This window comes from Fukomys damarensis, unplaced genomic scaffold (genome assembly GCF_012274545.1).
Source record: "Fukomys damarensis isolate Sample0158 unplaced genomic scaffold, DMR_v1.0_HiC HiC_scaffold_23, whole genome shotgun sequence".
NCBI lineage: Eukaryota > Metazoa > Chordata > Mammalia > Rodentia > Bathyergidae > Fukomys > Fukomys damarensis.
This window is the reverse complement of record NW_022900935.1, coordinates 1826026-1838763: the sequence shown is the minus strand read 5'-3', so window position 1 is coordinate 1838763 and position 12738 is coordinate 1826026. Positions and strand designations below refer to the sequence as shown.

The 12738-nt window shown below is 49.8% G+C and overlaps 2 protein-coding genes across 2 annotated transcripts in view; one reads left to right on the top strand and one right to left on the bottom strand.

Annotated features, from left to right (window-relative positions):
- The window catches only part of Spata21 (spermatogenesis associated 21), a 20067-nt gene that overhangs the window by 3053 nt on the left and 4276 nt on the right, over positions 1-12738 (top strand). The window contains 5 exon segments of the mRNA XM_033767965.1: positions 26-129; positions 291-379; positions 2684-2821; positions 5273-5344; positions 5456-5573. Of these exon segments, the coding sequence (XP_033623856.1) occupies positions 26-129; positions 291-379; positions 2684-2821; positions 5273-5344; positions 5456-5573 (521 nt within the window).
- LOC104855353 (transcription initiation factor TFIID subunit 13-like) lies at positions 10466-11378 on the bottom strand. Its single transcript, XM_033767367.1, has one exon. It carries the CDS (start codon positions 11044-11046, stop codon positions 10690-10692), a length of 357 nt encoding a protein of 118 aa, XP_033623258.1. The 5' UTR covers positions 11047-11378; the 3' UTR covers positions 10466-10689.

Genomic DNA, 12738 nt, shown 5'->3' with positions numbered 1-12738 from the left:
CCAGCTCCCACCCCTGTCGCCACAGTGCCGGACCCCCGGACCCCCTCCTGCGGGCTCCGATCCCAGATGGCTGGGGGCCGAAGGAGCTGCCCCAGAGCCGGAGTGGAGCCCGAGCTGTGCCAGGCCATGGTAGGGGCCGCCAGGCTGGGCCTCATCCCGGCAGCCTCTGTGTCCCCATGCAGACTCTCCCAGGTTTCTCCCGTCCGGTCTCACTCTGCTCTGTCCTCCTCCTACCCACCCGTCTCACCCCTCGGCCTCACGGGGCCCAGTCTGTCCTGTGTCCTCTGCAGGCAGGAGCTGGAAGAGCCCGGCCTCCTCCGGCTGTGTCAGGGTTGGGAGGAGCAGGCCGAGGAGCATCTCACGCCGAAGCAAGAGGAAGGTGGGAGCCTTTGGCACACGCCCGACCCTCACACCACTGCCACGGTGGCCCTGGGGTCGCCTGCACTTGGCCCAGGGCACAGAGCAAGGTGGGAAGTGGACCCAAGCCCACAAGAAATTCACCTCACTAGTCACGGGATCCAGTGCTCTGCCAGCTCCAGAGTGGCCTCTACAGAGGGACGAAGGCCCTGCCTCCCAGCCCCAAGCTGCTCTGTGTCCTCTTGAGAGCCGGCATCCAGGTCCCCAATGCTGAACAGCACCTCCCCATCGAGCAGGGCCCCCATGTCCCAAATGTAAAGGTCTGAACCCCTGCCCTGGGGAAGGTGCTGGGCCCTCGGTTCCTTGTCATCTGGGGCTGCACCCCATTCCGCCCCCCATCACCTTGGCCACTGGTGGGATGTGTGCCCACCCTGCTCCTCCTCAGAGTCTGGGCCCCTCATGGCAGGAAGGAGGCACCCTTTCCTCGCCTCCCTGGCTGTGTCGCTGGCTCCTGTGACCTCACCTTGCAGCTCACAGCTCACTCCAGCCCCCGGGGCAGGGGCTGCTCTAAGTGCACTCCCACGTACACTTTGAGTCGGTCCAGACAAAAGGCCACTTCGATAGGAAGACTCAGGGTTGCCAAGACTGTCTGTCCCTGTCTGGTGAGCAGAGAGCTCACTGCCCTGCCTCCTGAGTGATTTTTTTTGGGGGGGGTTGTGACAGGGTCTCGCTAGGTACTCAAGCTGGTCTTGAATTTACTCTGTAGCCCAGGCTGGCCTGAACTTGCAGGAACCCTCCTGTCTCAGCCTCTAGAGTGCTGGGACTACAGGTATAGGTCACCACACCTGGCCCCCTGGGCATTTTGACCTTTGGGGCTTGGGTTTTGCTTTTTTTATTTTATTTTATTTTATTTTTTGAGACAGGGTCTCACTATGTAGTCAAGACTGACCTGGAACTCCCTGTGTAGCCCAGACAAGGGTTTTTTGCTTTTGAAGTGGGGATTGTGACCCAGGATTCTACCCCCGACTACAGCCCAGTCCTCCAGGCATTTGGGACAGTCACAGCTGCTTCTGACATCCCTTGGGTTCTCCCTTTAGGTGCTGCCTGCTCGTGGTAGGTCAGCGCTACGCCAAACCCAGGCCTAGCCGCCCACTTCCACACTTCGAGCTCTTTGTCACTGACTGGGAGAAGTCAGAGTCTGGTATAAGCTGGGTGCTGACCTAATGCAGGGCTGCAGGAGGCCTTAACACTGTGGACTACAGGAGGGAAATCGAGGCTCGGGAATGCTGTGCCTTGACCCCTGGGACCCACACAGGCCAGCTCAAGCCGCTCTGACACAGTGTCACTGACTGGCTGGCTGGAGTCCAAGGCTGAGGTGCTGGCTGGGTTGGTGTTGGGTTCCCTCCCTGGCTTGTGAGCAGCTGTGTCCCCTCAAGGCCTCATCCGTGGGTCCTAAATTCCTTTTCCTATACAAGGACACCAGTCAGACTGGCGTAGGGCCCACCTTCATGCCTTATTTTATCTTAATCACCTCTTTAAAGACCCCTCTCCGCTGTGCATGGTGGTTCACATCTATAATCCCAGCACTTGGTTGGCTGAGGCCGGAAGACAGAGGGTTCAAAGTCAACCTGGGCAATTTAGCCAACTCTGTCTCAACAAAGCGAAACAAAAGGCTTTCTTTCCAAATAATCACTGGGAGGTAGGGGTTCCATGTATGAATTTTTTAGGGTCAGACTTCAGCCCACAATAGTAACCCAGGTTATTATATGGCCCAGCCATTCACAGGGCTGTGCTGCTGGTCTGGATTTTGCTAAGGGCAGGAAAAACCCACACTGTGAATGGAGCAACCCCAGGAGAAACGCTTTGGCCTGTTGGTGCTGCTCTGGAACTTTTCGGCACCTTGCTGTGCTCTGCTCTCGTCCAGACCACCAAAGCCCTGCTAGGAGCCGGGTCTGTGCAGAGCGATATCTGCAGACACCAAGGCCAAGTCTCTGCCTCGATTTCCCCATTGTTTCAGATGGCACAAGCATCCTACTCCTCCCAGAATGATGTGAGAACTGGTACAAGAGCTCAGCCAGCACGGAGTATGTGCCCTAAAGTGGGGGTGCTCCCGTCACCACATGGGCCCCTAATGAGCTCAATTCCAGTCACACCAGGTGGACCTCTGGCCTGGCCTCGGGGTACAGAACACAGTGAATCCAGGGAGCCACGAAGCCCTCACTTTTGCTCTTTTAATTAGCCCCGGCCCCCACCCAGCCATGGTGGTAGAGGTCGTTGGAAGGGTGGGTTAAGGGGAGACGTAAGAGGTGCCCCTCCCGCTCCACAGCCTTCCGCAGCTACTGTGAGATCTTCAATGGCCCTGGCGAGGTGGACGCTCGGAGCCTGAAGAACATCCTGGTCCTCGTGGGCTTCTCCCTGACGCCGGGCCAGGTAGAGGAAGCCCTGAGGAGCGCTGATGTGGATGGTGAGCAGCGGGGCTTGGCTCTGAGCCCCAGGCTGGGGCGGCCGCTGTGTCACATGCGGCTCCGTGCTTGGTTTCATGCTCTGCTGTCATAGTCTAGAAATTCTTATAATTTTGGAACAAGTTGCCCCGTGCTGCATTTTCATTGTGTACCACTGTCTTAGCCGATTTTTCCTTGCTGTTTCTTGTTGATGTTGTTGTTTTTTGGTACCGGGGATCGAACTCTGGTCATTGCGCTTGCGAGGCAGGCGGCGGAACCCCTGAGCTAAATCCCCGGCCCTCTCCTTGCCGGGATACTAACCTGACCCCCACAGCATGAAGAAGGAGAGGTTTGTTTGGGCTCGTGGTTTCAGTTGAGAGCTGGCTGGGTCCAAAAGGAGGGGAGCTGTAGGCGGGCAGCTGGAGGGAGGGGCCGGGGAAGACACGCCCTTCAGCCACGTCCCTAGTGACCCACGCGTGACCAGGCCCCACCTCCCAGCAGCACTTTCGGCTCTGAACTCTTCCCGATGAGCACGGCGCCCCCACGACCCAGTCACCTAACGCGCACAGGAGCATTGGGGGGGACCGGGGATCGAACTCGGGACCTTGCACTTGCAGGGCAGGCGGTGGAACCACTGAGCTCAATCCTCATCCCAACACTTCAGATCTAAGCCATGACACCTGGATCCCACATATGATGGAGCAGGTCCGGGTTCTGGGAGTTCGTGCTGTTCCAGTGTCTGGGTGCTCAGAGATCACTGAGCCTCCTGACTCCAAGCTGTAGCGATCTCAGGGTCCCTTCCTTGCAGGCTCTGGTTCCTGCTTCACCTGAGGTTCCTCTGTGACTCCATCTCTCGCTTTGTCAGCTGCGTGGCCTCGGACGAGCCACGGAGGTTCGGCGTAGCCCGGCCTCTCCATCTGCAGAATGGGGCCGATAACAGGGAAACGAGGTGATTCAGGCAAAGCACTGAGCATACTGTTTGGTGCGCGGAACACTCGAAGGACGCGTTAGTGGTTAACACTCACCCAGGAGCCCTCACCAGGTGCCAACGGTGCGCCCGCTGTAGAGAAGGGACCGGGACCCGCGGCCCTGCAGGGGCCACAGGCACCGCCTTTGGACAAGGGCTGACCGAAGTTAAGAGGCACCAATAACGGCAGCATTTAAAGTGGGTTAAAGAAGGAATCGGGAGGGACGGACAGCTTCCTGGAGGTGACGCCGAGGCCAAGTTGCAAAAGATTAAGCAGAACTGAGGCAGGGAGAGAGGGGCAAAGCCATCAGGAAGGAGGGGTGCAGCACAGAGCAGTCGTCGTGCTGTGGCGTGGCTGGACGCAGCGTGCAGCGCAGGGCGTCACGACTCCCCTCCGTGGCTGCACAGACAGGAACCCTCAAAACCATCAAGGATGCCCCGGCCACAGGAGCAGCCTGCTTTTCTCTGGCCTCAGCCTCTGTGACCTGAGGACAAGAGGGCGAGGCGCCCCACGAGTGCTTTCAGAGACCACACAAGTATTTGTTGAGTAGTTCAGAGGACACTGACTAAGCACTTACCGGTCCCCAGCCCCAGGGACACAGCATAGAACAAAACAGGCAGTCCTGGCCTCGAAAAATTTCCATCGAATTCCAAAACATATGGTTGGGCTGGGTGTGGTGGCACACATCTGTAATCCCAGAATTTGGAGGCTGAGGCGGGAGGATCAGCCCGAGTTCAAGACCAGTCTGAACTACATGGTGAGACCTTGTCTCCAAAAAAAACAAAACAAACACAGACCTGGGGATTTAGCTCAGTGGTGCTGCTGCCTGCCTTGCAAGCACAAGGTCCTGAGTTCCGTTCCCAGTACCACCTCAAAGCGGGGCGGGGGAGGAAAACAGTGTGTTGTTGGAATACAGTTTTTTGAAAGGCTTCCTGGGAAATCTGACCTGGTCTGGACTGAGTCTCTGAAGACGCAATGGTTATGGGGGAGCACAAAAGTTGAAGTGGGAGTGGAGTAAGTTGTAGGAAAAGGAAGCAGCATGTGCAAAGGTCCTGGGCAGGAGAATCTGCGGAGGTACCAGGAGAATCCTGCAGAGCCTTGAAAGCCAAGTTGGGAACACTGGGGGGATGTGTTCCTGGGCAGCAGCCATAACAGGTGCTGGTATTGGACCAGTTCTAAGCATTTCCGCTCATTTTACCTCCCATGATACAGGTGTTCGGATTGTCCTCATCTATAGGTGAGAGAGCTGAGCTCACTGGGGTTGAGAGGGCCATGGAGAGAAGTGGTAGGGCTGGGACATGAACCCACACTGCCACCTCCAGGACACAATTTCCAGCAGTTTATAACCTGGGAGATTTTAGCTTCCATCTTCTGGTTTCCTACATCCACTGCATTTTCTGCATTGAATAGGCATCGCTTTTGTAGTTAAACCCAGTGAGAGAGCTGGTGACTGTGGTGGGGTCCATGAGCCCCCTACCTACCCAGTTCCTCCTCTGGCCTCTGCAGGAGACGGGCACGTGGACTTCAAATACTTCCTGGCTGTGATGACAGATACCAGGAGCTTCTTCTGCTCCATGGGTGAGCCGGGGCCAGCCTGGGGCGGCAGAGCCAGAGGAGGGGCCGGAGCACTGACGGGGTGGCATCTGGGGCCACCCCATGGTAATGGCAGCCACTACCCCATGTCCCCAGAACAGAATGCCACGATGGACATGGCTCCCCCGAATCCCCACACTCTGCTCTTTGAGATCCTGTCCCTGCTGGTGGAGATGCTGGCCTTACCCGAGACTGTCTTAGAGGAGCTCACCGAGTGAGTAGGGCTGGTGTGTTTGGGGTAGAGGGTTGGTAATGCAAAGGTGACATCTAGAACTTTGGCAGATGGAGAATTTTGAAAGTTAGGATCTTTTGTTTTGTTTTGTTTGAGACAGGGTCTCACTGTGTAGTTGAGACTGCTCTGGAACTCACTGTGTAGCCCAGGCTGGTTTTGAACTCCCAGTGATCCTCCTGTCTCAGCCTCCTGTCTCAACCTCCCGAGTGCTGGGATTACAGGCGTGCGCCACCACGCCCAACTGAGAGTCAGGATCTTGTTACAAGTGAAAGAAACCCAGATAAAACTGGTTTAAATACTGTATATGAGAGGCTGATGCAGGAGGATCTCGAGTTTGAGGCCCGCCTGGAGTACACAATGAGTTCAAGGCCGGCCAGAACTACATAGCGTTTCAAAAAACAATAACAACAAAACCTGGTTTAAACAAAAGGGGAATGTGCTGGCTCCAATAAGTTGTCAGAGCTTCGGGAAAGGGGTGGTCCAGGAAACCAGATGACACCAATAAGGCTTTACCTCTGTGTCTGTCCATCTCGCTGCAAACCCAGTGAAACTCTCTCAAGTGGGGAGGGTGGGAACAGCGAGCCCCAGACACCTTTCAGTGCGGCCACTTCAGCAGGAGGAGGACTTCTTTCCTGGGTTGCCCACACAGAGATCGCCGAAGAGGCCGGTGATGGACCCTGCCTGCGGCCACAGGACCGAGCGTCTGCCCATGTCCAGGAAGGTGAGGGTGGGTAGGGGCATCTGCGGGATGAGACGCAGGGGCTCCTGGGGCTGCAGGGCTGGGGAAGGTGTCGCATCGCGGCGCGGATACCCACAGTGGTCTCAGCCTCGTGCCTCAGAGCCCCGTGTCCCCACTTCTGGTCTTACACACAAACATTTTAATGCTGGCTGCTCAGAAATGCTAGCTTTCAACTGTGCTGGTTGTGAGGGTCAGATGAGTTCAGAACTCAAAAAGCACGTTGTCGATGGCTCTGCACAAACTTTTTGCAGGTGGATTAGAGGAAAGCTGGGTTCGGAGGGAGGAAGGAAGGTTTTAGCGCTTCGGTTTGGCCTGACCTTGTTCTGTGGCCTTGGGCAAGTCATGTTCTCCTTGGACTTCAGTTCCTTCATCTGTAAGACGGAGACGTTTCCTTGAGCCTTCACTGCAAGTGAGGACGGCCTAGGCGGCAGGAGAGCCAGGAGTGTGAGTGCAGAGGGCAGAAAACAGAGGCTGCTCTGAGACAGGCAGGCGGTGAGCACGCACTGTTTCTTCTGCTCCCTTTTGTTCTGTTCAGGCCTCCGGCAGATCGAGTGAGGCTCCCACCCTGGGCGGCCATCTGCCCTGCTCCAGCCGCTGCACAAATGTTGCCCGCATCCAGAAACACCGCACACACATCCCTGAATAATGGGGAACCAAGTATCCGAGCACCCCGAGGCCGAGTCAGTCGGAATGACGGCCTCAACACTCCCCACACCCCAGCCACCCGAGTCCCTGTCAGGACACATCAAGAACCCTGCTCCCCTCGCTGACCCTCTAGAGCCAGTCTTCTGATGTTGGGGCCAGGCGTGCAGCTCGGTGGCGCTGCTCCTGCCTGGCAAGCGCAAGGTCCTGAGTTCAATCCCCAGTACAAAAAAAAAAAAAAAAGTCTTGTAATGTCTTTTCCATCACAGACTGATTTTGCTTCTTTTACAACTTTAAACGGAAACACAGTGGATCTAGCTTCTCAACACAATGTCTTTTGTTGTTGTTTTTGGTACCGGAGATCAAACTCAGGACCTTGCACTTGCCGGGCAGGGAAGGTGCCACTGAGGTACATAATATGGTATTTTTGAGATTCATCCTTCTATTTCTGAGTAGGATTCCACAGTATGAATGTACCACGGTTTGTTCCTTTGTTCTTTTATTAACAGACTTCTGAGCCCTCTCTTTGGGGTTATAATGAAAAAGGCTGCTAATAACATTTTTGTACAAGTCTTTTTGTGGATATATATTTTTGTTTCTCCTAGATAAACACCTAGTATAATCACTGGGCCGTAGGTTGTGTCTTCTTTATAAGTAATTGCCAGGCCGGGAATTCAGCTCAGTGGCACCGTGCCTGCCTTGCAAGCGCAAGGTCCTGAGTTCAATCCCTGATACCAGATGAGATCAGGTATGTTTAGGGTAGTATGGCCATAGATGATCCCCAGTACCAAAAAAAAGAAAAAGAAAGAAAGAAATTGCCAGCCACTTGGGGGTGGTGGTGCAGGCCTGTAATCCTAGCACTCAAGAAAACTGAGGCAGGAGGATGCAAGTTTGAGCTCAGCCTGGGAAACTTAATGACTTGGTGAGACTGTCTCAAAACAAAAAAATCCAAAATAAAAAGGACCAGGACCGCAGATGTAGCTCAATGCAAAAGGCCCTGGGTTCAAGCCTGCCAAGTGCTGGGATTACAAGCGTGTGCCACCACGCCTGGTTTAATTATTACTTTTTTGAATTTTGAGGCAAGATCCAGACTGTGATCCTCTTGCCTCAGCCTCCTGAGAAGATGGAATTACAGGAGGACCCAACTGTGGAAAAGGAAGGATCTTAATAGTGTTTTCATTTAATACCCACATATGTGGATTATTTTCTTTGCTACTACACCAAACTTGACAGGTGGTGATGTCCAAGGCTGACTGTAATGTGCAATCTGAAACGGTTTCAAGGAACTTCTCTTAGTCTTTTAAATCAGTCTATTGGTCTGGCTTGCAGTTTAAATGATTTTTTTCCCACGAGTGCTTGTTATCTTCAAAGCATTGACACAATTCATTATAATTATTATATATCACATATATTAGCAGTATTAATTTTTAGGGCCAGTGATTTAGCTCAGTGGTGCAGCAGCCTGCCTCCCAAGCACAAGGTCCCAAGATCGACCCCCAGTACCAAAAAAAAAAAAAACGTATTAATTTTACCACTAACCTCATCAGAAGAATCAATATTACCAATATTGTATGTAAGGGCTGGGGATTTAGCTCAGTGGTGCTGCTGCCTGTCTCACAAGCACAAGGGCCTGAGTTTGATCCCCGGTACAAAAAACAAAACTATATATATATATAATGTAGATTTAGTTCATTCATTTTTACTGCCATAAACTACTTTGTGTATTAATATGTATATGCTTATGATAGGGATGTGTTTTCCAAAATTCTAATTTTTACTCAAAAGCTCAAAAATTTTTATAGGCTGTAACAAGTGCTATCAGTTGTTTCACTCAAGATAACTTCATTTTTGTGAAAATATCTGCCAAATACTCAAGGATGAATAACTTGTTTGTTTTGGTGCCAGCCAACAAATCCAGGGCCTGACACGTACTAAACGCAGTTGCCCACTGAGCTATAACCCAAACCCAATGTCTGCTCTTTTTCAAATAAAGATTTTTTTTTTTAATGAAAAAAGTGGCATGGCTGCTTGTGGTGGCACATGCGTATAATCCTAACACTCAGGGAGGCTGAGGCAGGAGAATCACAAATTTGAACCTAATCTGGGAAATGCAGTGATTTAGTAAGTCCTGATCTCAAAATAAAAAATAAAAAAGGGAACTGGGCATGGTGGCCCACGCCTAATATCCCAGCACTCAGGAGGCTGAGGCAGGAGGATCGCTGTGAGTTCAAGACCAGCCTGGGCTACATAGTGAGTTCCAGGTCTGTCTCAACTATATAGTGAGACCTTGTCTCAAAAAACCAAAAATAAATAAAAAAATAAAATAAAATAAAGGGGGATGGGGATGTAGGTCAGTGTGAAGGCCCTAAATTCAATCCCAGTTTCTCTCTCTCTCTCTCTCTCTCTCTCTCACACACACACACACACATACACACACACACACGTAGCTAGTTTAGCCCCAAACCCAACTGCATAAGTGCTTTTCTCGACAGAAAGGCTTTTTTTTTTTTTTAAATCTATTTTCTGGTACTGGGGATTGAACTCAGGACCTTGTGCTGCTTGCCAGGCAGGCATGGGACCACTGAGCTAAATCCTGGGCCCTCAGAAAAGCTTTAAAGACTATTGAATATAAAAGAGACATGCACCCAAGGGTTAAAAATTAATGGTTCACAGAAGACATTTCTGTACTGTGTGCGCAAGTGAGTTTGCACCAAAGAATGGGGTGACTTGAGTACAGATTGTGGTGCTTCTTTTTTTTTTTTAACATTCAATGATTTCTTTAATGTAATTTTAATACTCATTGTAAGCTAAAGACAATAATAATTTAATGCAATAAGCTAAGTAGCTAAGTACACACAAAAGCTGTATTTCCTGAACTACACAAAGGAGTTTCTATGGCCACATATAGTTTCAATCAAGTATACGTTTCTATAATGAGCAATTACTTACAAATATGTTAATATAACACTATTCCAAATGCTTATTTTACCATTATTCTTTTAGGCATTGATCACCATTGCTACTATGAAAAGCATTTAAATTTAGAATCTTTGATCTGGGAAAATTAGTTCTCCTAAAACTTAGCAAATACCTGTAGTATGTTAGAAGCCAAAAGGCTTTTAAATCAACAAAAGCTTTAACACAGGAGCACTGACATGAAATTTATTTTGTCAAAAACAAACACACAAAAAAATTATCTTTAGAAAAGATAGTAAAACAAATTTTCTTACAAAAACTTGTAATTTCCTACACCCTCTCCTTACACACAAAGATGATGACTGCTGTCTAAAAACTTCAGAACACATGAAGCACATGCCTTAGCTGTCAGTCAAAAAGGCCACTGAGATTTTACCTATTAAACAGCTAGCATACAGCTTATAATGGCATGAATATATCTACTATATAATACAAGTTTATTCTTCAGACAGTCCAAAGTCAGAAGGAACTGTATGGTTTGCAGTCATAACTTATATGTAGTCATTAATACATAGCATATGTAGTCATTAAAATCTAGTAAGTAATTCAAGTATGGTCATATAAAGGCAGGCAATTAAGGGCTGGAACCAAATGCTCTAAAAACAAAGACATGAAAATAAAGGCTGAAAACGTGTGTTTCTTCCTCTCATGTACGTGCCTAAGCATCAGGACGATACTGCAGAAAATAAACATATACGGTTTCCATACAAAATAATGACATTTCAGAAAGCACACAAGGTGTCAAGACTCATAGTTGGCTTCATCAAATGCTTCTCTAGCTCGTCTCGATTCTTTATTCATAGTCAGCAAGTCTTTAGCAAATTCCCTCGGGTCCTTTCGATTCAAGACGATATCTTCGACGTGTACTCGACCTTGTCTTCCAGTGGACATTGCCTTGTGAGTCATTTCAGGGATGAACTCTATGACAACGTCTTCAAGAATATCCCCCGACTCGGTGTAAGGATTCTGGTCATCTCCAAACCCATACATCATACATCGCAATTCTTCAGAAAAGTCTCTTTTACCCTGTCCACCTTCGGCACCTCCAATTTCTTCATTTTCCTCCTCAAATGTAGGATCCTCTTCCTCATCTGCCATCTCACCAGCCAGCAAAGGCCCAGACAGAGCCTGACCAACTTGCAGCTAGCTGACTTTTCTACTACTTCTGCTGTGGTGCTTCTTTGAAGTGAACCAAGGCTCGACCATCGCTTCTGTGGCCTCGGTGCAAATGTCAACCTGAGAGAGATTTCCATTTGACGAGCTTTTAGGACATTCTCCACATCTGTCTAGTTCTTTGAGCACTGGTAGGACAGCTTTTTTAAGCCTTTTGCAGGTCTGTCTGTCATTGGGTCTTTCTCAGGACCAGCTCTGTTTCTATCCCCCCGTGTTTTGTTTTGCTTTTTGAGACAGGGTCTGACTCTGCAGTTCAGGCTGGCCTCGAAGTCATGGCAATCCTCCTGCCTCAGCCTCTTGGTTGCTGGGATTACAGGCGTGCGTGCGCCACCATGCCCAGCTATTTCCCTTGAATTGGCCGTTCTTCATTTCGCTGGATGCCTTGTGGTTTTCAGTTATGTCCTGACAGTCTGGCTGGTCATCGTTTATCTGGGTAGACTTGGAGGCTCGCTTCGTTAGAACATATTTGTGAAAAGTCCTCTGATGGACGGCTCAATTCCAAATTCTCTCTCCTGTGGATGTTTGTGTTCAGCCTTCTTAGAGGAGGTCGATAGCAGATTTTATGCTAGGGCAGAGGTCAGCCTGCCTCATTTTCATAAAGTTTTATCAGAACACAGCCACACCCATTTGTATCCATGTCATCTATGGATTCTTTTATACCATGGTGGTGGAGCTGAGGAATTGTGACAGAAACTGTATAGCCTGCAAACCCAAAAATATCTCCTCTCTCTCCCTTTAGCAGTCTGCTCAGCCCTCATCTGGAGCATGGTCCTTCTAATCATGTGACTCTGTTTTAGATTTTGGATCTTTAAAATATCTGCATATAATGAGATACTTTGGGGACGGGGGCTGGGAACCCAAGGATAAACATGTTTTCACGTGTGCTTCATGTGTACCTTATACACTTAGCTTTAAGGAAATTTTGTTTTTTTTTTTTTGATACCAAGGATCAAACTCAGGTCCTTTGCATTTGCAAGGCAGGCAGTGAAACCATTAAGCTATATCCCTGGCCTGCCTTAAGGAATTTTTTTTTTTTGAGACAGGGTCTCACTACGTAGTTGAGACTCCCTGGAACTCACTGTGTGGCCCAGGCTGGTCTCGAACTCACATCGATCCTCCTGCCTGCCCAGTGCTGGGATTACAGGCGTGTCCCACCACGCCCGGCCTTAAGGAAATTTTATGCAGTATTTTTATGTGCCTGCATTGGTCAGGTGTGGAATTTTCCATTTGTGGTGTCAAACTGGCACTCAGGGGCCAGGGATTCAGCTCAGTGATTCCACCACCTGCTTCACAAGTGCAAGGTTCCGAGTTTGATCCCTGGTACAAAACACACCAAAACACAAAAAAACTGGCACTCAAAAGTTTCAGATTCTGGAGCATTTGAATATTTAGATGAGGGCTGCTAGGGCCGAGGATTTAGCACAGTGGCACCATGCCTGCCTCACAAGCACAAGGTCCTGAGTTTGATCCCTGGTACTGGAAAAAAAAGTGAGGAATGCTCAACTTGTACTATAATTTCATTTCCTTTCCGTTTTCTTCCTCTAAAAAATTCCAAAAGTTGACAACTGCCTTGATGTTTTTTTTTGTATCTGCTGTTAATTGTTCCTTCCTGCTTTT